A 27,963-nucleotide genomic window follows, 5' to 3' on the forward strand; every position below is an offset into this window, starting at 1 on the left:
CTCAAGAGTCTCTCGATGAGCTAGTTGACAAGTGGTCAAGTATCAAGAAGAAAGCATTCAAGGTGTGTACATCCGGCTATCATATTTAAACAATTTATACTACGTCGAGTTAATTAACGTACGATTCCTAGGTGGCAGTGGGTGTGGTCTTTAGTATTGCTATCATTTCAGTTTTTGCTAGAGCAGCAATCCGTCTTAAAACCCGGAGACGTACCACGCTTGACGACTACCTCCTCTTTATTGCGGCCGCTTTCCTTACCGGCTCCACAGGCCTAGTTTACCACCTCTGTGATACATTCTACCTTACTACGGCGATCCAGCAAGACCTGTCAATTATATATCACACCAATTCACAGCAACTAACTGACATCATAAACAATGCCACCCAACAGAATTCTATATTTCTTGTAATTACCTGGACAGCTACTTTCTTCGTCAAGTTCTCATTCCTAGCTTTCTTCAAGCAGCTGATACGCCAGGTGGATGGAATCCAGTACTATTACTGGGCTGTAGTTGTTCTTACCGTTGTTTCGTGGATATTCTTGATTTCAGAACCCTTCATTCTATGCTCAGACTTTGGGGCTAAATCAGGCAAGTAGCTACCTACCTATACTTCATATGCACTCGGTTTCACATCTAACTGATACTATAAAAGTTGCTTGCTTTGACCACTCTAAGGACCTTCTATATGTCTCCATGACTGGCCTGATTACCGGGTTGGATGCTCTCTCGGATATCCTCAGTACGTCGCAAAAGGAACGAACTATCAAACAAAGGGACCCATGGTTGCTAACAAGGTTCCCTCTAGTTGCAAGCATCCCTATCATCGTCTTACATCGAGCCAGAATACATAATACGCAGAAAATCAGCCTGGGACTGTTTTTATGCCTCTCGCTTGTCATGGTTTGCTTTGCAATTATCCGTGTTGCCAATATCCATGGAGTGGCAGGAGTAAATGTTCCATGGGAATTCTTCTGGCAGTTTATAGAGGCTTCGGTCGCCGTGATTATGGGCTCACTCACTGTTTTCCGGACATTGCTTACTCCGATGAAAAGTAGCGATGAACAGCGTCACAACAGGGCTAGAGCAATAGTACTGCGGCCTCATGAACACTTTTCCTACCGAATGCGGTTTCTGCGCATGAAAAAAAAGCACATAGACCTCGAGTCTCACGATGGTTTGCCCGATATTCCAAACGCCACTATGACAGGCATACGCACTTTTATCCAGGTCAATAACCGCGATCTTGATATCGACGCTGAGGCGCCACTAACCAATATATCTCAGCAAGAAACCTTAGCTGGAAACGACGACACTCGTCAGCTCATCATGCATATTCCGCATTCTTTTGAGGCGCCAGCGGAATGGGGTCCGCAGGCCAAGAAGACTCACGATAGTGGTGTTTAGTATGGTTGGTTAGGTACTTCATGTAAGTCAGAAGCCGCTTTTCACCAACCTCTAATCCTCCACTGAGGCTGATTTTAGGCTGCCGTGTTCCAGGCGTTTACTAACATGTAAAGCCTGCCGCTGCAAGTGGAGGGTATAGTGTAGGATCGGCAGGTTGGTCAAAAATGTAAGTAGCGAAAGAGAAAAAGAATGAGGGATGGTATGGAGGGATTGTGTAACATCTTCACTTATATCTTATATGCTATCTATGGCGTGATTAATATAGATAGATGTAAATGGGATGAAATTACACTAACGATGTCTCACTTGGATATTGTCACTTAATCTGCACCGCAAATCCTTCCTCAGAGCCTCTAAGAAGATTCCTGATAATTGCATAATAGAAACAGACACAGTCCAAAGATGGTTGGTTGCAGGAGAAAAGGGTACTTATGAAAAATCTTGTTACCATCCATTTAAGGAATCACTTGCATATGAAGCCATTCACACCTAAGACATGTTAGACTTGCCGTTTAATTTAGCTGTTGGAATTGCTACGTTGTACGAGAGCTTGATATGTTTCTTTATCGGATATGAGGCGCTGGAATTCACCGGGAAATGAAATACAAGAAATTTCAAATTCGATAGGTCATATCACTCATATATCAGCAACATCTACCTATCCATATTACACAACATTTAATGTTTCACAAAACGGCTAGAAGAGGGTCTAGCATTCAAATCAAACAAAATACTAACCCTACCTAACTCATTCGCGCAAACAACTGCATAGTTTTAAGAAGGCTGAGATACACATTTGACCACAAATTAGCCCCCATCACCTTTCCGTCCCAAGAAGGCTGTATGTGATATGGCTGCATTTTACTTATACAAGCCTATCTCCTGACCACATAAGTTAAGAATGGGATTATGGGTACCTATTTTATCAACTCTTTCACGCCTTTTTGCAGCAACCATATGATGGCCTTTATCGAGCTAATGAGAAACACGCTTCATTTTGTGCTAGCTATCAGTCTCTTTATCCGTCTTATTTTGGTGGCTTGGTTATACTGGCCAGAAGACAGCCTGAGCAAAGCCACCGTTGGTTCCTTAGCAGTATTCGGCATTGCTGCCCTTCTCTACTACGTTCACCCCACCCTTAATTACCTTGTGTCCCGGGGATAGGGGTTAGCCCTTGCATGTAGACAATCCCTCCCTCCCGCGACATCATTAATAAGGATTCTTTTGCTTTACTCATTCAACTTCGGCTTTTATTGCCTTCTTTCCTTCGCCACTATTCGCAACCTCAGCTTCATCATGGTCAACGACGAGCTGTTCAGTGTAGGACATGCAGCCACAGCTGGGCTAGTTGCCTGCGCCAGTGCGCTCGTCTACCTGCTTGTCAAAGGCTATCAAGCTAGACTTACCTTCTACCGCCTCCGCCAGCAAGGAATGGTATGATATCATCCCCTGGCTGTCTGCTTCTTCTTGCTTTTGCTAATTCTAATGTGGTCGCCGCGTAGCCGATGCCACCATGGAACTCTATCCTGGGGCATCTCCTTGCCATTCCACCAGTTATGAAAACGCTGCCTGAAGACACCCAGCAGCCTGATGCTTTTGAGGTCTTATGCCGTGAAAATGAAAAAAGGGATGCCGATTCTATCATCTATATAGATATGTGGCCGTTCGCCGACCCCCTGATGGTTATTTGCTCACCTGTGCTTGCTATACAAGCTTGCCAGGAATACGACTTGCCTAAGCCGCCCATTCTACATGCCTTTTTTAATCCGTTAGCTGGTGGTGCAAACTTGTTCACTATGAATGGGCCCGAATGGAAACGTTCTCGTTCACTCTTCAACTCGGGCTTTAGTGCCAGCTATATTTTACAACAGACCTCTCACGTTGTAGATGAGGCTGAAGTCTACGTCGATATTCTGAGAGAGCATGCTCGAAAAGGTAAAATGTTCTCTCTAGACGATGTGACTTGTTGGTACATGATGGATGTCATTGGTGCCGTAACCTTGGACTCGCGACTTCATTCCCAACGGCAGTTCAATCCCTTAGCATCGGCATTGCGCCGGCAAATTCGTTGGCATGTCCTTGACAACGAGTGGAATCTTCTAATTAGATGGAACCCAGCTCGCCCCTTTGTGCAATGGTATAATAGCTACCAGATGAACAACTACATAGCCCAACAACTTGACAAGCGCTATGCCGAATGGACTGAGGATGAGGCAGCCACTTCGTCGCGCTCCATCATCCATCTTGCCTTAGCAGGTTACATGGCCCAACAAGAGGACAAGCCACGCCCTAAGAAACTTGATCCAGCTTTCAGGGACTGGGCCACAGTGCAGATACGCCTGTTTCTCTTTGCTGGTCACGATTCTACATCGTCTACAATCTGCTATTGCTTCTACCTCCTACAATCTCACCCTGAAGCCATGGCCAAGCTCCGCGCCGAGCATGATGCCGTGTTTGGTACAGACATTACCGAAACAGCTAACGCAATGCGCGCACAGCCCCATCTGCTCAACCAACTCCCCTACACCACGGCGGTCATCAAAGAATCTCTACGTCTCTTCCCCCCTGCGTCCGCGATGCGTGGCGGCCAACCAGGCGTGTATCTCCAGGATGATAAGGGCAACAGGTATCCGACCGAGGGAACGAATATGTGGATTCTACATTCGGCCGTACAGCGCAACCCGAAATACTGGCCTTCCGCAATGGAATTCATACCCGAGCGCTGGCTCGTAGAGCCGGGTGACCCACTTTACCCCGTTAAGGGGGGTTGGCGACCCTTTGAGTATGGGCCGCGAAATTGCTTGGGTCAGACTCTAGCTATGCTCGATGTGAAAATCACGTTGGCGCTTACTGTGCGTGAGTTTGAAATTAAGCACGCGTATGATGAATGGGATCGCTTGCACCCTACGAGCAAGGTTAAGAGTGTTAACAGCGAGCGCGCTTACCAGACGCAATCTGGAGGGGCGCATCCTGCTGATGGTTATCCGTGTCGGATCAGCTTGAGGAAGTAGTTGCTTTGAATAAAAGTGTATTGTTTTATTTAATCATATTGTTATTGTTAGAAAAGTTAGAAGTTCATTTACTGATCAGTTTAATGCTGATGTACTACTTATATTTACGGTCGGCTTGTGTAAGAGTCAGAATCTAGTCAAAATAGGGGTCATGGAAAGTATTTGATAATGCGAATACCCTTTAGTTAGGTAGTTATCACGTAACTGTCAGCGTGTAAACTTATACTCGAAACATTTGACATTTCTAGCTACTTTATGAATTCATGGGATATGAAGCTCATATACCATAAGTCTCTAAGCTCTCGATAGCATATATGCCTGATCGGCCCCACGAGAGGTCTCACTACCTGTTACAACTACGGCACTCCAAGTTATGAATCATCCATAATATGCCATAACCAGACCATCTCATTTCCAGATCACCGTTGCCTTACTAACTATTGGGTTGGCCCCGTTCCGGTACGTTATCGACAACCCACGAAACCTCCCAAGCCTCAACAACGAGGAGCTCGACGACTTGAAGGCCGTACTAAGTATGTATTAGGTATAAGGAATGCGAGGTGTACTATCCAGCCCATTCCCTAATAGCCAATCTCTGCGCAATAGTCGACATCCGGCTCGAAGATACCCCCAGTGTATTCATTGCCTTCTGCCATATCTTGGATCTCTGCTATACTGGGAAGGATACCTGGAAATACGGTGTTAATTCGAGCACGGTCCCACCAAGCAGTTTCCCAAGGAAGGAGCTCTGAATCAGCATATAAGGGGTTGTGCTGCTCTGAGACGATCGTGAAGTACCAGTTATCGCATGCACCGTTTTCTTTCTGAGGAAATGTCGCTAAGAGGTGGTCTATGTTGAAAGATCGAACCATGAGGTCCCCCGAAACAGGGCGCAGCCATGTGAAACCAGATACACCGGGTGCGAAATAACACTTGCGACGGAACACTTCTGGGCTTGTTTCGATATCGGCGGTATTGAGAGATACAACCTCGTCGTCGGCCAATTTATCAAAGCCACGTAATCCTGTAGCAGCATACCAACTGTTGTAAACTACGTCTCCTTGTCTCATATTGATAGATCCTATATATTTCCTTAGTAAAATTGGAGTACAATGTAGCCAGCTTGAGCTTACCTTGACAAATAGCATTACCAAGATATTTGTCTAGGAAATCGGTAATCTCTTCGGCGATGCGATTCTCCCATGGTGCGAAATAGTGCCAGAGCATTTGCCATGATAGTTCATTACCCTCACCACCGTTCAGCCCAGTAACGTGGAAAGGGAGAAGTTCTCGAGATATCTCCATACAATAGAATGTGAGTTGCACTCTGGCAATCTCTGTGCTTGTAGGTTCTAGAATTATGTTATCCCGAGAATTCCGTAAGTACGTGTCTGACAATGTATCCTCCATGAATTCTTCAGCAAAATGCTCGACGATGCGATGGAAAGAAATAAGCTCCCAAGCCATGGGAAAGGAGAAGTCTTGCGGGTTAATCCATATCTCATTCCGATTGAGATATCTACGGCCAAAATTGTGTACCAGAACCACAAGCTCATCATCAGAATATGCGGGCAATTCTGTTACCCATTCGGTAAGCCTTGCTGCGTGTAAGGCCATAGCCGATGGGAGGGCGTCACCTAGAGCATTGGTGGTGATTGTGCGAAGAATGATGCCTCCGTATTTCTTTTGAATGTTGTAGAAATCTTTGCAGGTTGTTACGAGTGCGTAGAGAGAGGTAATATCAAGGGCTTCCATGACATCTATCTTTATGTCAATGGGTAGCCATTGAAGAGGGCTTTGGGGCACGATGTTGTTTTGAAAAGCCATTTTCTGTTCGGGATATAACGACGTAAATGGACAGAATTGGCTAGAGAAGTGCGAAAGAGACAAAGAAGAAAACAGACGCCGATTAAATATGAACTCCTTAATGATGAAATTCGGTGTGTGAAGAAATTAAAAAACAATAGTGCCAAATGTAAGCGGCGATAAAAAGTTATTGAATGCACCTGCCGTCAACACGTCGGAAAGTTTAATTTAGCAGTTACGAAGCAAGAAGCAATACGGAAGGAGCGTGCCGCCTTTGTAGCTTCGTTTATGTGAATATGCCCATTCAGATATTAACGTACCTACCTACCTAAAAGGTACCTAGTTATCTAAGGCATCTGAGTCACTTTAGCAACGCTACCTAACACTTTGCAGATTATCCAACTCGTTATAATTATACTTTGAGTATGCTACTTAGGTCATTACCTTAGGTTAGGTACCTAAGTAGTTTAAGAAGAAGGAAAAGGTACTGTTTTCGGCCCAGATATTGTTAATTGCAACTTAGAGTAAATAATATCATTCCTAACTATCTCAAATACGTACCTAAAATATGTGTAAACCTTGGACAGTCAGCAATCTCCTACTTTATATAAAGATAATCAAACCTACCTACTTACAAGTTATTTATACCATTGCTATTAGGATTGTAAACTAACCCGTCCTTTCTCTCATTTAAATACTTCAATAGGTGCCGTAGGTAGTTAGTAGACTGGGTTGGAACAGACATAACAGATACCCACCTTAGGGACAGGTAAATTATATAACCTCAGGAATTGTATACCTCCTGCTTGTTATCAAGCAAGAAAGCAGTTTTATCTATATTCAATAATAACCATAATTATCCCCAATTTCCACCATTGATAGTATTGATAATATGTTTGTTAACCATCAATACTACCAATGTGTCTAATAAATCATCCGCCTTAGGTTTGGTGAGAGTACCTTGGTAGTTCATATAAGGAGCTAAATTTCATTATGATTCCCAAACAGAAAATATACATGGCTAATAATCTAGCTCTAGTATATTTTACCGTCTGTTATACCGCAAATTCCTAAAGTGTTTGGGTTAAAGATCGCATTTTACTATCAAACTTCATTATTACATATTACCAGGTAGGTAGGTAAGTATACGGTGCACCATTAGTTCATATTCGACAAAATAAAAAAGCGGATGAAAATTCGTCTGACTTGGCATTTGTACTATAATTATAGCACTTACAAGCGCTAAAGCCCCCTATAAATATAAGGCATTACAGTAATGCATGCGCTAAAGCTTTAGCGCTTAAAAAAAAAATCTCCGAAGCTAAAATTATACACTATAATTACAGCACCCACAAACACTAAAGCCCTTTATAAATATAGGGCATTATAGTGATACATGCGTTAAGACTTTAGCGTTTGAAAAAAAGTTTCCGAAGCTAAAATTATTTACTATAATTATAGCGCTTGCAAACGCTTAAGCCCTTTATAAATATAAAGTATTACAGTGATGCATACGTTAAAACTATAGCGCTTAAGAAAAAAGTTTCCGAGGTTAAAATCAAATTTATTAAGTTTATTATATCTACCTTAGCGGGAATACTAGGGATTTTATAAGGCTTGCGCAGGCCTTGTACAGGCCTAGCTATAGTGACAAGCCTTGTGCAAGGGTTAGCAAATCTGCAAGGCTTATTTTATGACAAGGCTTATAAAGAGATGTATTTCCCCATACAAATTGGGTGGCTGAATACATCCAAAAGCATTACAGGGCATTTCCACTATTATTCGCTATTATATTCCCCTGTAGCCACTGTTATTTCATTACAGTAGGTTCCCAGTGGTCTTGATGCCTGAGGCCACCATAACCACCTAAGGCCACTAAAATCGCTATATCACCACCCTCACTGTCAAATACCACCTGTAATCCCCTGAGTCCCCTGAGGCCCCTGAGGCCATACAAATCAATTCAATTCAATACCACGGCAAGCACGATATATATACCACAATAGCAAGCAAATGGCTATCGCGTAATACGTAATCTTGTAGACTTGTAATCAAATCAAATGCCCTCGTAGTCAAGTGGTATGTGTGTAATCTCGTAATATGACATTCAACTCTGTAATATGACATGCCTTTCAATTGCATAGGTACTTATAAATAGACTCAAATAGTAAGGACAAGAAGGTATCAGTGTAATAGCATAGCATGTAATTGGTTTTTTTTTTTTTGCGACCGTACAAATATTGTATGTGGTGGCCATATATCCAATCAGGTGTTGTGCTGCAGCATATTACAGGTGGTTCAGGCATCTATTTCTAGTTGATCTAGTGGATTATTTACAGTGGCTTTAGGGGAGAATTACAGGGCACTTACAGCGGACTGCTTACAAGGCTTATTTTGTCTGCAAGGCTTAGATGCCTCGCACGGGCCTTATAGCCTATCTCAGACTTTTAAACCCTGCAGGGGTTGCCTGAAATATAAGGCCTGCACAAGCCTTATAAGGTCCCTAGTATTCCCGCTAAGGTACTGTAGCTATAGTAGTTTTAGCGTATGTAGCCACTATAACTACAGTGGATTTAGTAGTTTTTTTTGAAGTTAAATTAAGGTTTTTAGTGTAGCTGTTTATAGCTATTCTAATGTTAACCAATTTTAGATTTACAAGCCTTATAATTATAATGTATTATTAACTGTAATACTTTATAATTATAAAGTATTTAGTGGGTATATATGCTATAAATATAGTGGATAATTTTAGTCTCGAAGATTTTTTTTTTAAGCGCTATAATTTTAGCGTATGCATCACTGTAATGCACTATAATTATAAAGGATTTTAGCGTTTGTGGGTGCTATAATTATAGTGCATGTGCCAAGTCGGACGAATTTTCATCCGCTTTTTTGTTTTGTCGGATATGAACTAATGTGCCACCGTAGTAAATATCAACAATCTCGGGCTAGATCACAAATCTAACTACGCTACCGAAGAACCACTTTATTTATTTTCAGGGTTTAAATCATATTATTTAGTTGCTAGTCCTTCTAGAGCACTAAATAATGGATCAACTCGCTTTACTAACCCAGGCTAGGCATAAGTTAAATTAGGTGCTGAGGCAAAAGGTAACTTGGGTGAGGATAACCGCATGTGTAACTTCATCAGTTAAGAGGTACCTAATACATATTTTCTTTCTCTAGTAATACTTGAGTTGCGGTAAAAATCACGAAGAGCTGAATATAGTTTCTAGACGGTGACATCGAGAGAAACGTAGGATTTGGTAAAGAGTACGACTCTAGCGGACGTGAAAAATGCAAAATGCACAATGCCGTCCCGACTCCACTCATGCTCCGGAATCTACCCCTTGTAATGTTACCGAAACCCGACGTGTTACTGTATTAAAGACTTACCCACTTCACGTCACGAACACGATCGAGTTACCTCGGCCAGCCGATCTGAGACATCTGTCTCTCTTCTTAAGCCACGCAGTCATCTGCAGTATCACCGTGCTATCTTACACTTGAATTAGAAATAAATATGAAGAGAGCTATCGGATAAAACACTAGCCAGAAGTTACTCCTAGAACTGATCTTAGTCTCAAACTTCATGTTTACGCAGTATCTAAAAATATTATCATCAAGTTCTAATATCTAAAATGGCTTGTAAGTATAGACCTAAACTATCTCGATCATTCATATATATATAGGTAGTCAATACTGATCAATTCTAGTTCCTATAGCCGCGGCCGCTGCAGGCAGCGTTGCCCTCGCGGCCTACATGGACGCTCGCTTTCATATAATGAACGATTTAGCTCAGGGAAGCAATAAGCTGCGCGCTACTTTGCTGTTAAGGCTCATCGCGCAGGAAGCCCGAAAAGGAAAGCTGCTGCTCTATCATACCTTTGAGGATCGCGCCAATACCCCCATGGGTGATCTTACCTTCCTCATATTCGAGGGTCGTGAGTGGACCTTTCGCGAATTCTACCAGGCCCTACAACCGGTTGGCAATTGGTTGCTCAAGGACCTAGGGATTAAGAAGGGCGAGATGGTGGCGCTAAATGGCGTTAACAGCCCCGAGTATCTTCTGCTCTGGCTCGCCCTCGAGGGCATTGGTGCCTCGGTGGCTTTCATAAACTACAACTTGACAGCCGAATCGCTTATTCATTGCGTTAAGCTTAGTGGTGCTCGGTACATGCTTGCGGACTCAGACGTCCGCCATCTCGTTTCCCCCGTTGAAGAAGAACTTACCTCAGCCGACATCCAGACAGTTTACTACAGCCATTCATCTATAAGCGCTCTCACGGACACAGAGCCGCTTCCCGCCTCGCGCCGCGAAGATATCAAGCCCACGGATATAGCATCTCTTATCTACACATCCGGTACCACGGGCAAGCCCAAAGGCACAGTCGTAAATCGGGGGCGCTATGTGCTCCTAAAGCAAGCTGGAGGCAAACTAGGCGTCAAGCCCGGCGTTAGGTTATATACCTGTCTCCCGCTTTATCATGCTTCCGCCCAGGGTCTCGCCTGCGCCTCGTGTATCCATTCAGGAAGCACGCTAGTTCTATCACGCAAGTTCTCTCATAACACGTTCTGGCCCGAGGTCCGCTCGTCGAAAGCCACGATCATCCAATATGTGGGCGAATTATGCAGGTATCTGCTTAACGCGCCGCCCAGCCCTCTCGACACCGAAAACAACGTACGTATAGCATACGGCAACGGTCTGCGGCCGGATATATGGGAGGCGTTCCGGGAGCGCTTCGGTATTGAAGTCATCTACGAGTTTTACGCCTCGACGGACGGGGTTGGGTTGCTTAGTAACTCGAGCCGGAATGAATACTCGCGGGGCGCGATAGCTATAAGAGGTCCGCTATGGCATTTGCTCAACGGCGGCGGCGAAGCACGTGTGCGCATCGATCCGGACACGCAGGATATCGTGCGAGATGCAAAAGGCTTTGCGATTCGGTGCAAAACCGATGAGCCGGGAGAGACCATCCATCGTATCGATCCGGCGAAGACTGCAACACCAGTGTATCACGGCAACCCACAAGCCGGCCAGAAGCGGTTGGTCACAGACGTGTTTAGCAAAGGGGACCTATGGTTCCGAACGGGTGACGCGATGCGTTTAGACGCGGAGGGCCGGCTGTTTTTCGTGGATCGCCTTGGCGACACGTTCCGCTGGCGTTCAGAGAACGTGTCGACAACCGAAGTCGGCGACGTCGTAGGCGCATTCCCACAAATTGCCGAGGCGAGTGTGTACGGCGTCCTAGTTCCCAACGCAGACGGGCGAGCTGGGTGCGCGGCTATCGTTGCAACAGAGGGAACTTCTATCAAGGCTGAGGATATAGCTAGTGGGAAGGGCTTGGATCTAAAGGGGCTGGCAAAGCATTGCTTTGAAAATCTCCCGCGATACGCGGTGCCGATATTTCTAAGGGTCGTCAAGCAGCTTGAGTACACGGGCACGATGAAGGTCCAGAAAGGACGCCTGAGGTCTGAGGGGATCGATCCGGAGGCCATTGAGAAGGCGGCGGAGGAAAATGGAGAAGAAGCCAATGCGATTTATTAGCTACCTCCTAGCGAGAAGGCATATGTTCCGTTCAGGAGTAAGGACTTACAGGAGCTTAAGGTTGGTAAGGTCCAACTTTGATCGTATAACTATTAGATTTACAGTACACTATAAGATTCTTGTAGAATTAGGTAAGATAAATAAGTCTACCGTTTCTAGGTGTAAGGATAGTATCACGAGGTAATTAAAGGTGTTAGAGACGAGTAATTTTCCAGTCAGGCGAAGTCCTTAATACATTAGGTAGAATAAAATGTTCGGTAGTAAAGCAGATACTTTATTCATCTTATTAGTGACTTAGGTATACGGTATAAAAGGATCGTATTGATGTCCAAGCGAAAAAGAGCAGAAACACCATGACAGCTCTACCTCAGGGTTGAAAGGCAAATTATAGCGTCCAATAAACCTTGACCCCAACCTTTTTGACGTCATTCTTCCATCCTGGAAATCTTGCATGACCCCAGACAGTGATCATATCCCCAAATTTCAAGTTCCTAACGAACTCGCCGTTACCTGTACCTGATCCCCGGCCAACTTCAGTTAAGCGTTCCGTCTCCAAGGATTCCGGATCAATGTTGTCATCCCAGGCCCACTCAACGTGGTGGTGTTGTAATTCACCTACAGCATGTTTATTGCGCTGTATCTCATGGTTCTTATCAGCAAGTAAATCATGATGGTATCGTGGACCACCAGCGCCGCCTTGGTCCTGTAGTACTGAGGGCCAAATTGGGCGTATCGCGCATGTTGGGATATCTAAATCATTGGACTTATCATTGTTTTTCTGATCTGGACAATCCGGTAGGCCTATTATATAGTCAAGTAAGTAACACAGGTTATGTCTCCAATATGGCCTAGAATTTCTCTCACATTCGTTGTTCTTATCAAAACGCTCTAACCCCGCCTCAAACCACGTAAAGGAGCTGCGATAAGTACCATGATCGCCATGGTGACTACTCCAACCTTGATCGCAACTCTCAATATCGAAAACAACTTTTCGAAATGGATGTTCTAACGTGGGAAGAGGACCCTCTGCAAATTTTTGCAGATCAGACTGAGGGTATTCCTCCTCGAGTTGCTTAGGAGTAGCTTCTATTCTCCACAGATCTTGGCTGGAAGGTGACCATTTAGTAAGCCCAAGCGGCTTAGTACGAAGCTATAATCACACGTCAACTGGGAACAAGAACAAGATGAAGTTAAGATTCTTATGAAGCTTTACTGACCAGAAATTGGTTTTCTCCTTCACGTGCACCGTGGATGGAGATCCGACCTGATTCGGAATCGTCATGGTCGATGATAGTAGAAGAACAAACCCAATACTCGGCATTGTCTAAGATCATATCGACAAGTTCAAGAGGTAGATTCCTAGCCTTTAACAAAATATCTTTCACTTCGGTTATATCTTCTGGCGTAACCTCATAAGTGCTTGTGAAGATTCGCGGCTTTTCACGTGGGGGCTGGTGCCGATTCAAGTTTGGTATCAGAGGCCGTCTTCTTCCCCTAGGGTTGAACAGGATGGGCGGATTTGGAGTATCCATAGTTCTATTACGAATACTGAGGAACTGAAAACTAAAGATTATTGAAATTAAGAGAAATAAGATAATGTCAACAAGGTCAAACATGTTAATCAAAGAAAGAAGGAAAGGTTAATAAGGTTAATAAAGCGGTTTAGTGCCTATCCTACCGCAGCCTAGAATAAGTGGAGATGGGCAGAAGTACAGCTATAAGAAAACTGGAACCTCTCGTATAATTGAGTATGTAAATACGTCAAGTGCTTCGGGCGAATTAATATATTTATGTCACTAAGAAATGGGATAAATTGTTATACAAGCCATTTTAATATCAATCATTACATGTGTAGCGTAATACATTGCTTATATACATGATAGGTATATCCAAACGGATTGCATCCATTCAATTCTCATACCTCCTGGTAACACAAACTTCTTATATGAGTCAAATCAATATCACGATAGATGCTACCAAGAGGCGTGGGCATTACGTATGTCATTTCGTGACATCATAAGTTTTTTTTTGAAGGAGCGTATTTTATCTTATCGATCATGCTAGTGCTTATAGCTTAAAATTTGGAGAAAGCGGGGGGGAATTCATGTTCTAGAAGTCCAACTAAAAGAAAAAAAACACGTGAGATAGTGCAACACTATTCAATTTACGCAAAGCTAAGCTTTTAATCTCTTCAAACTTGGATCATGGATCTTGGAAATGATATCGAAGCAGCTGTCCATTCTGGGCCTCTATACTTTCCTATTATTCAATAAGTCATCATGAGAATCCGAGGTCATAGCGCGGTAGACCTGCGACGCGTCTCTACCATTTTACAGCCCATCATCATCAACGCGCGACCTCCCACCTTCTTACTCCGAACCCGGCCTTCGCCATCAGCATCTCTCAAAGCTCCCTCTCTGCAGTATGGCGCGCGATTATTACATTCTCAGCCCCCCAGGCGTGCTAGCACAAGCCAAGGAGAAGCCTCCAACCCTGCTATGGCATTTCCTTGCCTCGATGCGATAGAGATACGATCGGCGTCGTTAGAAGCGAAATCTCTCTCGACGGGGCCGGAACCCGCATATACCACCGGAGCCACCGAGATATTTCATTGTGAAGACCCTCTCTCGTTAGACTGGGGAGGGACACTGCCGAAATTCGATGTCGCATACGAAACATGGGGAAAACTAAACTCAGACAAGTCCAATGTGATATTACTACATACGGGTCTATCTGCTTCATCTCATGCCCACTCGACCGAGAGCAACCTTCAACCTGGATGGTGGGAGAAGTTTATCGGCCCAGGGGCCTGTCTCGACACGGATAAGTATTTCGTGATATGTACAAATGTCATTGGAGGCTGTTTCGGATCTACCGGGCCAAGTAGCATTGATCCTGCTGACGGTCAGAGATATGCCACTCGGTTTCCAATACTTACGATGGAGGATATGGTGAGGGCACAGTTCCGGCTCTTAGATCATCTAGGTGTTGAGAAACTATACGCAAGCGTCGGATCTAGTATGGGAGGAATGCAGTCTCTGGCAGCCGGTGTACTGTTTCCTTCAAGGGTGAGCCGTATAGTATCCATCAGCGGCTGCGCACGAAGCCATCCCTACAGTGTTGCAATGCGCCACACGCAGCGGCAAGTGCTCATGATGGACCCAAATTGGAATCGCGGGTTTTACTATGGCAAAGTCCCGCCGCACGCCGGGATGAAGTTAGCCAGGGAGATCGCTACGGTAACATATCGGTCCGGACCCGAGTGGGAGCAACGGTTTGGTCGTAGGAGAGCTGACCCGACAAAACCGCCTGCATTATGTCCAGATTTCTTAATTGAGACATATTTAGACCATGCGGGCGAGAAGTTTTGTCTGACATATGACCCAAACAGCCTCTTATATGTCAGCAAGGCCATGGATCTGTTTGACTTAGGTCTTGAAAATCAACAAGCAGCTACCCAACGACGAGCCGAACGTGAGAGGCTTATTCAGTCTGGATCAACCTCCGAAGAAAATGACCGGTATTGTAGCCTCACATTACCCGATATGCCATATTCTGAGCAACCTGGAACGTACGTGGATGATTCCAACTCACCCATACCAGGCGACTCCCGTCCCCCTCAAGATCTGATTGAAGGTTTATCACCGCTGAGGGATACCCCGACTCTGGTGATGGGCGTAGCAAGCGACATCTTATTTCCCGCTTGGCAGCAACGAGAAGTTGCTAATGCTATCCGCCTCACTGGAAATAGAAACGTAACGCATGTAGAGCTAAGCGAGGAACAGAGTTTGTTCGGCCACGACACATTCTTGCTAGATCTAAAAAATGTTGGAGGCAATATTAAAAACTTCTTAGGGTAGAATACATCTACTAATAGATGGCCTTGTACTTGGCGCAGACTTACGTCACGCTCGAGTTCGAGATTTGCATACGATGGCGCAGAGGTTTTCATAAATTCAAGGCATCAACGGCTAAGAATGCCGGTGTGTTACACCGTGTCTGCCTAAATACCTAATATATATACATCTATACCTATGGTAGGTATAATAGATGTGTAATAGGTACTTGTGTTGTCATAAATCTTAAAACCCAGGTACTTTGGAGTGTGATGAAAGTGACAGCCCATTTTCAATACGTGCAAGAAGAAGCAAGTCGAGGGTTAATAGATATTACCAATAAGTAATAAGATCTAAGAAGTACAGTGCAACCAACTTCTATCTATACTGCATATAATTATGAGCAGTCATATTGATACATACATGTAGTTACTTAGGTTAGGTTTCTTGCCTTTTATAAATTATTAACGAATTGACAGATGATCGTGAAAAGCACATACCTTATATTGACTCATAAACTATAGCTGGTCTGATCTCTACATTACATATGTACATAACGCAGTCTCCAAGTCATAACGTCTCCTTCCTAAATTTTATATGTCGATTCCATATTCTTCTCGTCCTTCTTTATCATTTGAGAGAATATTTATAATCCAAACCCTAATACTACCCGGGTGATGCCTTAAGGTTCTACGCAAACTGCTATATCGGCCTCACTAACATCGGACTTTCCAATAACATATATCACACGACCTCTTAAGTATCTAGGTAACTTGCTCAGTCTGGTGATCCCTTTCTGCATCTATAGCGCCATAATTAGTAGAGTAAGAAGGTTTAGCGGATCATACCTCTCAGAAGAACTTTGGCAGGCGCTTTATCTTGCAAGTATACGGTATACCCTCAAAGTCTTGCACTTATTATAAATTCAAGTTACAATCGTATCATATCATATCATACCATTCAATTTCTATAGGCAATAAAAATGGCCACCGTCGACGTATTTGCCGTTGGCAATAGCAAAGCCGCGCAGCTTCAACACATAAATTCCTATAACAGATTCACTATTGCTACCCTTGGAGTTAAGAGCCGAAAGCTCAAGCGCGTTGTAACATCCGAGGATGGTTCAGAATGTAGAGACCTCCTTAAAAAGGGAAGAGCCTATCTACAATGGTTAAATACTATTGAGATGACCCCTGAGATTAAGGAGAAGACCACAACATCCAAAATGCTCCAGCTAATTATAAACAACCCCGACCTATTCTATCCCGAAGATATGAAGAATAGTGCTGGGGCTTTGTATGAAAAGTGGGAGTCTGAGAACTGGGGTGCGGACGAGGTGGTCTCGGAAGACGCAGCCGAAGAAGAGGTGATTCCTAAAGATGGAGAGGAAGTTCCTATTGTTCAAAGCCGGCTACCGCCACCAAACCATCCCATTTATGGGGAACATGGTATCATGTACGGGATCCTGGTCGCTCGTGGCCCTAAAGGTAAAATATCCTACCAGCTGAACCCACATGTGCCTAAGAAATCAGCCAAGGTGTTTGGGCATAACAATATTCCCGTCGGAAGTTGGTTTGCTAACCAGTTGGTTGCGCTTCATCGTGGTGCTCACGGCGCTCGAATGGGAGGAATTGCCGGGTAAGTGGCATTACAAATTCATTACCCCTATTCTTACTTTCTCTTCGGAACCGAGGTTTCTTAATTAATCCACCCAACTGGTTGAATTTTCCCACAGCTTTCTCAATATCCATCCGAACAGGCATTCACTGACAATCACTGAAGTTCTACTGAAGCAGGTACTTATTCCATCGTGGTTTCTAACGTATATGACGACCTCGACAACGATCAAGGTGACATACTCTACTACTCCGGCTCAAACAGTCACAAAAATGAAGATCCTTTTCATTCAGTACCGTCCAGCGCTGGAACAAAGGCCCTGAAGGCTTCGCTACAGAAAAGACACCCCGTGCGCGTCTTACGTTCCGGTGGGCCCCATGCATCCAACAGCAATCGCTGGCTCCCCGAATGTGGTATCCGATACGACGGGCTATACCAAGTTATCGGTTGGCGAGAACGTAAGAACAAAAAAGGTAAGAATCCATAGTGCAATGGAGATGCAGCTAACTTTCGGATAGGTGGACTTTATGAGCAGTTTCGATTACGTAGAGAGCCCGGTCAGCCACCCCTGGAAGATCTCTGTCGTACGTCACCGACAGCGCAACAGAAACGCGACTTGAGTAGATCCAAGCAAGGGTATTAAAAGAACAACCTGATGCCCACTAGTACAACCTGCAGTTATCATGATAGAAGTTTTCCCTTGTCGAACATACTTTTCGCAATAAGCTCGAACTCGAAATCTCGCCTGTACGATGATACTGCGAGGTCGTTACATGTATTGGCCCTTTGTCTTTACTTAGGACTGAATTTCCTATGTTAGGTACCTAAAGATATAGCTTCCAGACTTGCTGATATACGATGGAATTCTTGGTAGTGTGTGAGGAAAGGGAATTGGTGTAAGAGTCAGGATTGTGTGCTACTAGGCCGAATTCATGAGTTTGAGTTTTCAATCTGACTCAATAAACTCTATACAATATACAATTTTGGTACTATAATATTTCCCCTTCGGCTGACACGTATAGGCTTATAAGAATTATATCCGTGGACGTTCATGATAGCACCATCCAAAAGCAGTAACTCCGTATTTCATCCCCGATAGCTACACCCGTCCCCCCGTCAATCACCGTTAATCCCGTCTGCTCCGTTCACATTCTTACTAGTGTCATCTACAAAGCAGCGGAAATAATGCCACCCACCACCGCAACTACACGGTTTTAAGAAACTCCGTGTGGAAACCACTATTATATATTCCCATATGAAAAAAAAGCATGATTTGATTATGAAGCGTAAAGTTATCAAGGTAGACGGCGAAATTGGTCGCGTATGTGTAATCAGCTTACACATAGCAGCCCCTGATTACAGAATGCGGTGCCATGACGAACCTTAGACCTTTTTACCTAGATCGATAACCTATCACATGACATGACGATGAATTACAACCTCTAATGTTGTGCAGGAAGAGGGGAGAATACGGTAGGGTAATAATCTGCTAGGCGTAGATAAATAGGAGGGCCATCGCCGAAATAAAATCCATAGCTCACATCAAACTTCTCAGAGTCAAGACACCAGCAAGCTCAAAACCATAACCCCTTTATCCATATAGTTATATAAACCTACGAAACAATACCATAATGGCCAAGTACAACAAGCTCGCTGGCAAGCACGTCCTCGTCATCGGCGGCAGCAGTGGCATTGGCCGCGGCGTAGTCGAGGGCTCCATCGAAGCCGGCGCCCGCGTCACGCTGTCCGGCTCTTCGGCCAAATCCGCCGCGACAGCCGTAGCCGAAGTCCAGGCCGCATACCCTACGGCACAAGTAGCCGGGGTGGCCTGCGACCTATCCAAGGACTCAGTAGAAGCGGACCTAGAGGCGCTATTCATCGAGGCCAAGAAACCGCAGCCCATCGACCACGTCGTTCTCACGGCGGGAGACGCGCTGCTGATCGCGGATGTGCAGGACATCACGCTGGAGAAGATCCGGCAGGTAGCGCGTTTCCGCATGGAACTGCCCTTGCTGCTGGGCAAGGTGACCGCGCGCCACCTCGCCAGGAGCAACGAGTGCAGCCTGACGATCTCCACGGGGGGCATTGCCGACCGGCCGAGCCCCGGGTGGAGCATGATCGCGTACGTGGGGGCCGGTCTGACGGGGCTCGCGCGCAACTTAGCCGTCGATCTCAAGCCCGTCCGCGTCAACGCGGTAGAGCCGGGGTTCGTGATCACGGGGCTCTGGGGGGCGATGGGGTTGACGGCCGAGCAGTTGGAGGCGCAGGCTAAGGCTGTCGCGGACAAGGTCCCGACGGGGAGGGCGGCGACGGTGGAGGATGTCGCGGAGGCGTATTTGTATTTGATGAAGGATAGGAATGCGACGGGGGAGATTGTGAAGACTAGGAGCGGTAGTAATTTGGTTTAGAGTGTTGTGCTATGAGGTTTTTGGGCTTATCTAAGGGGAAGGAATATTGTTAAGGGGTAAGGTATACTCCTGAAAGCTACCTGTTACACATCAGTTGCTTCTTAAATGCCTACCTACCTACGTAACTTCGGGTATTAGTTCTAGCTTATAGCATCGATTCAACCGTTTTCTAGTATCTCTACTATCTATTGACTTGGCAACGATGACCTCAGAGTGTATAAATTTACAATAGAGACAGCGAGTGGTATCCTAATAAGCAGATTTGCGTTCAGCCATAGGTGTGTCAGCCTTTCTGGTAATAGTCACGACATAGCCCCCTTTTCAAGATGCCTTAAGCAGCAGGGCCAAGTGCATGCTTGTATCAGTACAAAGGGTTCACGTTCAAAATTCACCTCTTCATATGTCTTAATAACAGGAGAGAGAATAATACGATAAAGATAATTATCTACTGAATCAATTTTCTTCATGCATTTTAGTCTATCCAGACATAAATTGTGAGAAGTGCACACGTTACAATATATTAACTGAAAGGATTGCATGCAAATAGGTAGAGCATCGCCAAAAGTAACAATAATCAAGACAAATAATCTAATAGATGCCTAAGAGGTTCCTTTCTAAAAGAAGAATGACCACCGCAGCAAGAAAAAATCAACAATTATCAAGAAAAATTAATGCGTAATTGTTGACATTATCCATGAGAACTGCAAAAGTTAAACTCCGGTACGGGGAATCGAACCCCGAGCTCCTCGGTGAAAACGAGGTATGTTAGCCGTTACACTATACCGGATACGACTTGCAGTGTTGCATGTCAATTTCTTCACAAACTGTATCTATATAGCAAGCTGTATTTAGTGTGAATTCGGCAAAAAGCCGGCAGTAGCTCTAGTTTGTTGTTGGTCACACAGCCGCATGTTACTAACCTAGACAAAGAGCATCTAAGCGCAAGTTCAGGTGTAAATAAGTTGTTCCACAAGATTAAATTCAAAGATGTGAGAAGGGATTAGAACAGCTTCATTGAAATCAAGAATAATAATCTTAAAAACTAAAAAATAAAAATAAAAATATTATGCTAATAAATGAGGCAAGGTAACATCCTTATTGTCTACCTACCCCTTAGTTCCTTATACGTGAACGTTAAAAAAAAAAAGCGCATTGATGTCCTGAACAAACAGAATAGACGTCATCCCGGAATCCAAGGTACAATACAATACAATTTACAAGGCAGACAGCTAAGCAGGCACGCAAATATGCCTACCCTGAAATATATATAATAGATACCTATCTTCCCATCAAATCTTACAGAGACTCAAACTAAAATGCGCATTACATTTAGTAAAGCATCCCACCTTTCAGCAGCGAGATTCTCATACCAATCAACTCATCGCCAAATAATCCCAAGTGAGATACGTAGACGCACGATGGCGACAATAACACTCGATAAGCCCAACATACCGGTCAAGCTCCCCGAGGGCCTCTCTGAAGAGAAAATCTTGGGGTTCTCGCCTTTTAATGTAAGATGACTTTTTCTCATTGCTCTTATATTGACTACTTCGTACCTCATTATGAACTTAAATACTAATGAATGCCAAAAAGAACTGGCTCACCACCCTAACCCACTCCCTCTCCCTCCAGCACACCAATGCCGCACACCCCTTCCACCCAGACCCGTATACTCTCCGCGGCATCACAATCCAGAGCTTCGACCTATTCGGCCGAGCTCCGCGTCAGCGCCTCGGATTCTTGAAACTCGTAGCCGAGATCAAGAACAGCGCCGGCGAGACCTTACCGGGTAGCGTATTCCTGCGCGGGCCGAGCGTCGCCATGCTTGTCATGCTAGTACCGGACGACGTACCCGCGGGCCACGAAGACGATGAGCGGTACGTAGTGCTAACGGTGCAGGCCCGCATTCCAGCCGGCAGTCTAGCATTCGTCGAGTTACCTGCGGGCATGGTAGACGAGGGGGGTACCTTCGCGGGCACCGCAGCGCAGGAGATTAAGGAAGAACTTGGGCTTGAGATACCCGCTTCGGAACTACGGTGCCTGAGCGACTTGGCTGCTACTACTAGTCCTATCAAAAGTAAAGGAAATGAAGATGCAAACGAAGATGAGAATGGAGGCGAGGGTGAAGGCGACGAGAACCTGCCTCAAGCTATGTATCCCTCAGCTGGTGGATGCGACGAACATATTCCGATATTCATGCATGAACGGCGGGTGCCGCGTGAAACCCTTAAGGAATGGACCGGCAAGCTGACGGGGCTCCGGGATCACGGGGAGATGATCACGCTTAAGTTAGTCCCGATGAAAGATCTGTGGAGAGAAGGCGCGCGCGACGCGAAATGTCTTGCTGCGGTGGCGCTATGGGAAGGACTACGGAGGGAGGGTAAACTGTAAAGCATAATTAAGGCGTTCTGGGTATGGAGGCGTTTATGACAAGTTCTATACTTAGCCAAGTATAGCAGCATGTCATTTCATAGTTAGTCGTCGGGAGGCGGCTTAGGAGCATAATAATAAAAAAAGAAATAGCCACTACTACGTCGGCCATAAGACCGCGCAACAGGGGAATTAATGTTACCTGTATTTCTCATATTTGGCAGTATCTCTAAGCAATGCCTCCACCTTCTCTACCGTGGCCGCATCGTATACCTCTTCAGGCTTCTCAGTTCCTCGTAGAACTTGTTTGTCGTGCCTGATGCCCTCTTCCTTAGTCATGCAAACGAGGTCCGAAAGCTTGACGTTCGATGACTTCTGCTCGTCAGCGCCCTCCCCAATTCTTATCAGTATGGAGTCAGCCGGCCTTCGCCATCTCATTAAAGTCAGACGAGTTGTGAGTCCGCTTATGGCGCTTCGGCCCTTAAAGACCTCTTCGACTAGGAAAGCCATGTCTCCTGTTGTGATGGGTATTCTTAGGCCCAAGGTGATGCTGGGGTCACCACTAGTCATATAGCGGAGGAGCTTCTCTTCCCCTCCCTGGACTGCGGCAAGGAGACCCTCGTACATTTTCTCGCGGCCCTTTGCCGGGACGTAGTCGAGTGGATATCCTACATAAGTATTAGCGCGTATATAGAAGACTATAGCATGATAAGTACTTACCAGTGACAGAGAGTATAACATGATTCGCTGCTGTATATCCAAACACGGCTGGCATAGTGCCTAAAACCGGCAGTATCCGCACTCTAAAATCTGGCAGTACTCCTAGATCACCTACTTTACCCTTCTGAAACTCATCCTCGGGGAGTGGGAGCAATTCCGCCTTTCCTTCGCCTGTCTTCTCAGTCGAGTACACAGTTGGGATTCCCTTGGTAACTCCAAGCAGTTTTAGGCGTCGCCGGGTAGATCTCGACAGACCGTCGTCGGTACTAGTTCCGATATCACCCACGATAATTCGAGTTGGATCACTCTTACATCCTGCCCCCATAGATGATATTACCGGCAAGTTATGATCGTGGCAGTATTTTAATAAGGCAACTTTTGTATCAATGTTGTCAATCGCATCTACAACATAATCAGGCTTCTGTCCATTTTCCCACGAGTCCAGTAGTTTATCAGCTGCTTCGTCCCAAAACTTTTCTTGCCGCAGATCGAAATGTACCCATGGGGTTATAGCCAAAAGCCGTCGCTTTAGGCATTGAACTTTTGGAGTGCCCACGTCGGCCAGCGTCGCAACGGCGTGGCGGTTTAGGGAGCTTAGCGTTACCTGGTCGAAATCGATCAAGCGAATCTTGGAGACACCCGATCGCGCTAGAGCCGCCGTACAATGCGATCCCACACCTCCACAACCAACTATTATAACGAAGGCATTTCGTAGCTTTTCGAGACCCTCCGGCGTGAGGAAAACGCGGTTACGTGCAAGCTGTTCGAGTATCAGTTCGTCGTCATAGTCACCAGCTTGTGCCCGTTTCGCGAGAAGTTGATTTCGGATGTCTTCTTTATCAGTTGTCGAGGTGTCGCCAAAGCTAGTAGGCTACCTTGCGCTGGTCAGTATACAATTACTATACATAGATTAGGTAGGTATTCAAGAGAACAACTCTCACCTTTCCCTCATCGAGCAACGAAGGGATAGATTCCTTAAGCTGATTGATGCGCTCCTTTTGTTGTAGACGTTGATACCCTAGGATTGTCCCCGCGACGACAGCTCCAGAAGCAATAGCTGTTGCTGCTAGCTGAATCTTGGAGTTGACTGTCGTCCGCTCCAAGAATGATGCCATATTGCTCTCGTGTGATTCTCTTTAGCTTATTTAGGAGATGTTCCAAGCTAAATCAGGTATTAATTTAAAGTGTTAAAGTACCTGACCTATCTTTATATCCATGTTAAATGATATATATTAGGAGATATACTGCATACATCCCACCAACATTAAAGTTGAAAAAAATAAAAATTTTGGGGTTTGAGAAAATTTAGAATGACGAAATCTCGGCGCAGGTACCAAGTCAATTAGGCACCTAATGTACCTAAGTTAATTCAGATAATTCACATAGGTAATTCAATAGTGGGCTGGCGGGGTCTAGAAAACCCCACACGGGTATCTGCACATCAACATCTGTGCATCTTAAAGCTTTGCACTAAAGCATCAAAGAAACACCTTGGCTGCCAAGAATATCCAAGAATATCCAAGCAAATCCAAGCCATACTCATAGGCAAGCATGAAGTGTCAAGTTCTTAGTTTGAGCTTAATATAACAGCAAGCCCCTAATTTTCTTATCTTTTAACTTCAAATTATATATTCGCAGTTCTCTTTTACAATTACATATAATCTTTTACACCAGCCCATATATTATGTATCTTAATAGGTACACATCTAAGTGAATCCTCTTAGAATTAAGAGTGACGCCAAGTATCTTTACAGTGTAAATCCAAAATCCCATATGAGATGGAACATATCCCCTAAAGACCCCCTCCCTTTACCTGACCCATCGTCTCCGGGCTACTGTGGAATTCGCGGGCGCGGAGGGAGCCACGACGGTTGAGGCCATCGAAAGCAGGTTCTGATCACCAAGGTTGTTCTGAGGATATCGCGAGTTGAATCCAACAACATCTCGTACTGCCTGGAAAGTCGTCTTAGACAACCGAAGCTTTTCAGTCGCTACGGACCAGGCGACACCCTCGGAACAGGGAGGGGTCGTAAGGGAGCCGGAATACCGTTGGAAGCTGCCCGCCTTCAGCTGTGTGACCAACTCCGACATAGCCAGAGGCTGAGTCTTCGTCGAGGTACCGGGGGTGGCAATTTCTCCGATGGAAGAGAAGATGGTTTCGAGTAGAGTTGATGGGGCTCTTCGGGGGTGGAGATGAAGTTGAAGAACTGTCGGGGAGTCTACAAGGTCGACGTAGATACCGATCACAGCAATTTCCTCTTCCTCCGTGGTGAATACCATGTGCATTTCCACTATTACACATATTAGCCAAGTAACATGAACCCGAGGTAATATCTACTTACTCGGCATGCTGACGCCATCGTCAAGATGTTCGCTGGGGTGATGGAAATGAAATTGCTCTAATGTGTAGTTCTTTCCCTCGAGGACAAATGTCCCTCCGACGTCTTTCATCACAACCTCCACTGTCGACCCGAGGTTCTCAAAGGTTGCGCCTTCTGTAACGTCTGGAACGTGTAACTCGATGTCGGATGCCGGGATGAGGGTGAATTGTCCATCAGCCATATTGATTGGGGACTGGTTGTTGCCCGTCGAACATAATCCATTGGCGGCAGTGTCCAGCTGAGTCCAGAGAAGAGGTCCTACCAACCCGGTATACCCAAATGTCGAGATCGGTACCTCCTCTCCCTCTGCTCTTCGGTCGAGATGCGTGTGTGACCCGCAAAAGCCTAATACCGGCGTCACAGACGCGGCTAGGAAAAAAAATCGAGAAATGACAGACGGCATACTGACTAAACAACTAAGAAACGAATATCTTGAATAAGAGTGAAAGACCGAAATGGGTAACGAGAGAAAATGCTATAAAAATGCGAAAAAGGCTTCCGGAGCGCAGTAAGAATTATATCGTAAAGAAGCGAAAAGAAGAAGAATGAGCGAAAAAACTCCGAAAGACTGGTTCCCGCCTGGGCCACATCTGAGGGATGATGAGCATCGCCCCAATATATATTCAGTAGGATGCAGCCACTGAATAAAATTACTCTGCTTATTTCCTTGGCCGAAACTTCGACCTCGAAGGGGTAGTCGATATTATTGGCATTGTAACAACATCGCATCGAGGATAGTAGGCCTGTATACCGAAACTACGGGTAAGTATCTCATCACTCAAATCCGGACTTCATGGAGCTACTCAAGGTACCCCGTGGAGTTCAAGGTTCAACGAGCCAAGGAGAGTACATATCGTCAAGACCCCAGCGAGATATGAGAGTCCTGAGCGTAGTTCAGGCCCCGAAATGATCAAGTTACCATAATACATAGGCGATGACATGAGATAGCCAAGCAGGCCAAGGCCAGTCTACGACAATATCTCACACGGAAAGCCACGCAGGAGTTGCCAAGTGAGGCTTCTTTAAATCGCTAACTCTTGTAAGATATACCCGAAAGTAATGGTGGGCGCCCGTCTCTCTTGGCCAACGTTTCGATGGCTTACTAGAGGCAGGTATGTAAGCGAATTCTCTGGGACCCTGTAAGCCCCCCCATAAGCATCGACTTTTGGTAGCCTACGTCGACCCTTACGTCGCTCTACCAATAGTAATGAGTCTAGAGTGCTATCAAATTTTAGCTTACTTACCTACTTACACCGCAACTGGAATTTACAGGAATATCGAGTCATTAATGCCCAGAACCCACGTGGTACATTATTCAACAAGGCGTACTGTAATAGCAGTTCAGAACGACGTACCTTTCCCATCGCGGGAGCTAATCAACTAGAGTAAGCGGGCGAAGAAACGAGACGAATAATAACTCCAAAGCATAGGTAAACACAAAGATAATTATCTGCTCCCAAATCAATCACAAATCAGTCATTACTATTTTATTTTATTTGATTAAATTTTCTAATGTCTAACTACTGGTACTCTAGTACTTACCTCGGTGCTCAGGAGCATAAGCGGCCCATTACCTGTTCTTGGATAATTATCAGGCCACCCTACCCCTTTCAAAATCTTGGTGTTCTTGGCCCACCAGTAGGACTGTTGGTTGGTGTGATAATATACCTAGAAATTGCATTAAGAAGGTGATTTTGCAACCAGACACCCTCCCAAAAGGCACAAGAGATCAGGATCGGATCTTTCTAATTACAGTACTATACATTCCTGTTTAAAATACACATCGTCGCTCTTTTATTTTTGCAATTCGTTTTTCAGCATCATTAAAATTCCGATGACTCCGGAGAGTACGGGGTCTAGTAGTGCGTAGTGCTCTTTTTCGCGAGCCAATGAGAATGACACATTATCCCCAGAGTCCCTGAATATTGGCAACAATGAACTAGTTATGTTCTAGACCATCAGCTTTTTTATATTCTGGAGAAGGACAGGGGTTCGGTAGTCTATTCTTTCTGTTAGCGCGCACCTTTTTATTTTTTCGTCTCAAGTTGAGCGTTTGAACTCCTGGCGAACATCAAACAAGACATTTTTGTATCGAACCAATTAACAATTACAAAGTTACGTGATTTTTTGTAAGTTAGCTAACTCCTAGTTACGACGACTTTATTTGATCTACATGCATGCAAACAATTATATCAATAGCATAAACTGGAAGACATCAAGATACCATGGAAGTTAACATGTTCTCCATGTTGACAAAAATATCAAAATAATACTATTATTTTAATAATACACTATCCCAAATGATCTATTATTATTTATACCGAAAAACGTCTCCCTCGCCCGTAGGAAATCCGGAATGCGGCGCCTAACCTCGGATATGTCTAGTCTTGTCCAAAGGAAGCTTTAGTCGGTCTCGCCGTTCAGTATGACTAACCTTCCTATATTTCATTAGTCAAATAATCTTGGCTCCCGATGCCTGCCTACCCGTACGCTCGGCGGAGGGAGCGGACTCTAGCCAAGCTCTCCTATAAATCCGTGTCTCTATTGCCAGGTTAAGATGTCTGGATTCACTTGGCATCAGGGGCTAAGGGGAACTTCCTACCATCACAACTTATTCTTCATGAGCTCAAGTTAAGATGACAGGCGGGAACTCGTCGGTGCGACTACCAATATTCAGGGGAACTTTGGCTCGATATTGTCGTCGTCACCTTTGTCGGCAAAATCTAGATCCCTTTTTTAGCTTCAAACAGGAAACCAGCATAATTAATAATATTTAGATTTCACTAGGTTAGGTATCTCGTATAATGTCGGAAATTAGGCCGTCATCATGTGCTCCTGAAGAAAATAATACATAGGGCG

The 27,963-nt window shown here is 45.0% G+C and overlaps 10 protein-coding genes across 10 annotated transcripts; 6 read left to right on the forward strand and 4 right to left on the reverse strand.

Annotated features, from left to right (window-relative positions):
- Positions 1–2,703: 2,703 nt before the first annotated feature.
- On the forward strand, positions 2,704–4,418 carry GL218_08063 (uncharacterized protein; the record flags this gene model as incomplete). The annotated part of the gene is made up of 2 exons (XM_033584852.1): positions 2,704–2,841; positions 2,910–4,418. 2 exons carry the CDS (start codon positions 2,704–2,706, stop codon positions 4,416–4,418), a joined length of 1,647 nt encoding a protein of 548 aa, XP_033441028.1.
- A 581-nt stretch (positions 4,419–4,999) lies between these two features.
- GL218_08064 (uncharacterized protein) lies at positions 5,000–6,245 on the reverse strand (the record flags this gene model as incomplete). Its single annotated transcript, XM_033584853.1, has 2 exons — positions 5,000–5,499; positions 5,552–6,245. 2 exons carry the CDS (start codon positions 6,243–6,245, stop codon positions 5,000–5,002), a joined length of 1,194 nt encoding a protein of 397 aa, XP_033441033.1.
- A 3,620-nt stretch (positions 6,246–9,865) lies between these two features.
- GL218_08065 (Fatty acid transporter protein) lies at positions 9,866–11,772 on the forward strand (the record flags this gene model as incomplete). The annotated part of the gene is made up of 2 exons (XM_033584854.1): positions 9,866–9,872; positions 9,941–11,772. The coding sequence occupies 2 exons, from the start codon at positions 9,866–9,868 to the stop codon at positions 11,770–11,772; spliced, it is 1,839 nt and encodes a 612-aa protein (XP_033441034.1).
- A 385-nt stretch (positions 11,773–12,157) lies between these two features.
- Positions 12,158–13,304, reverse strand: GL218_08066 (uncharacterized protein; the record flags this gene model as incomplete). Its single annotated transcript, XM_033584855.1, has 3 exons — positions 12,158–12,573; positions 12,637–12,922; positions 12,990–13,304. 3 exons carry the CDS (start codon positions 13,302–13,304, stop codon positions 12,158–12,160), a joined length of 1,017 nt encoding a protein of 338 aa, XP_033441031.1.
- Positions 13,305–14,051: 747 nt separating this feature from the next.
- Positions 14,052–15,632, forward strand: GL218_08067 (putative serine-O-acetyltransferase cys2; the record flags this gene model as incomplete). Its single annotated transcript, XM_033584856.1, has 1 exon — positions 14,052–15,632. One exon carries the CDS (start codon positions 14,052–14,054, stop codon positions 15,630–15,632), a length of 1,581 nt encoding a protein of 526 aa, XP_033441032.1.
- Positions 15,633–16,590: 958 nt separating this feature from the next.
- Positions 16,591–17,868, forward strand: GL218_08068 (E3 ubiquitin-protein ligase ORTHRUS 2; the record flags this gene model as incomplete). Its single annotated transcript, XM_033584857.1, has 3 exons — positions 16,591–17,246; positions 17,391–17,698; positions 17,744–17,868. 3 exons carry the CDS (start codon positions 16,591–16,593, stop codon positions 17,866–17,868), a joined length of 1,089 nt encoding a protein of 362 aa, XP_033441025.1.
- Positions 17,869–18,856: 988 nt separating this feature from the next.
- GL218_08069 (3-oxoacyl-[acyl-carrier-protein] reductase FabG) lies at positions 18,857–19,633 on the forward strand (the record flags this gene model as incomplete). The annotated part of the gene is made up of 1 exon (XM_033584858.1): positions 18,857–19,633. One exon carries the CDS (start codon positions 18,857–18,859, stop codon positions 19,631–19,633), a length of 777 nt encoding a protein of 258 aa, XP_033441026.1.
- Positions 19,634–21,051: 1,418 nt separating this feature from the next.
- On the forward strand, positions 21,052–22,024 carry GL218_08070 (Nudix hydrolase 14, chloroplastic; the record flags this gene model as incomplete). Its single annotated transcript, XM_033584859.1, has 2 exons — positions 21,052–21,144; positions 21,227–22,024. 2 exons carry the CDS (start codon positions 21,052–21,054, stop codon positions 22,022–22,024), a joined length of 891 nt encoding a protein of 296 aa, XP_033440968.1.
- A 177-nt stretch (positions 22,025–22,201) lies between these two features.
- On the reverse strand, positions 22,202–23,838 carry GL218_08071 (tRNA threonylcarbamoyladenosine dehydratase 2; the record flags this gene model as incomplete). The annotated part of the gene is made up of 3 exons (XM_033584860.1): positions 22,202–22,671; positions 22,724–23,594; positions 23,665–23,838. The coding sequence occupies 3 exons, from the start codon at positions 23,836–23,838 to the stop codon at positions 22,202–22,204; spliced, it is 1,515 nt and encodes a 504-aa protein (XP_033440896.1).
- A 694-nt stretch (positions 23,839–24,532) lies between these two features.
- On the reverse strand, positions 24,533–25,507 carry GL218_08072 (Carbonic anhydrase; the record flags this gene model as incomplete). Its single annotated transcript, XM_033584861.1, has 2 exons — positions 24,533–25,014; positions 25,066–25,507. The coding sequence occupies 2 exons, from the start codon at positions 25,505–25,507 to the stop codon at positions 24,533–24,535; spliced, it is 924 nt and encodes a 307-aa protein (XP_033440898.1).
- Positions 25,508–27,963: the final 2,456 nt, after the last annotated feature.

This window comes from Daldinia childiae (genome assembly GCF_008694065.1).
Source record: "Daldinia childiae strain JS-1345 chromosome Unknown Scaffold11, whole genome shotgun sequence".
NCBI classification, from domain to species: domain Eukaryota; kingdom Fungi; phylum Ascomycota; class Sordariomycetes; order Xylariales; family Hypoxylaceae; genus Daldinia; species Daldinia childiae.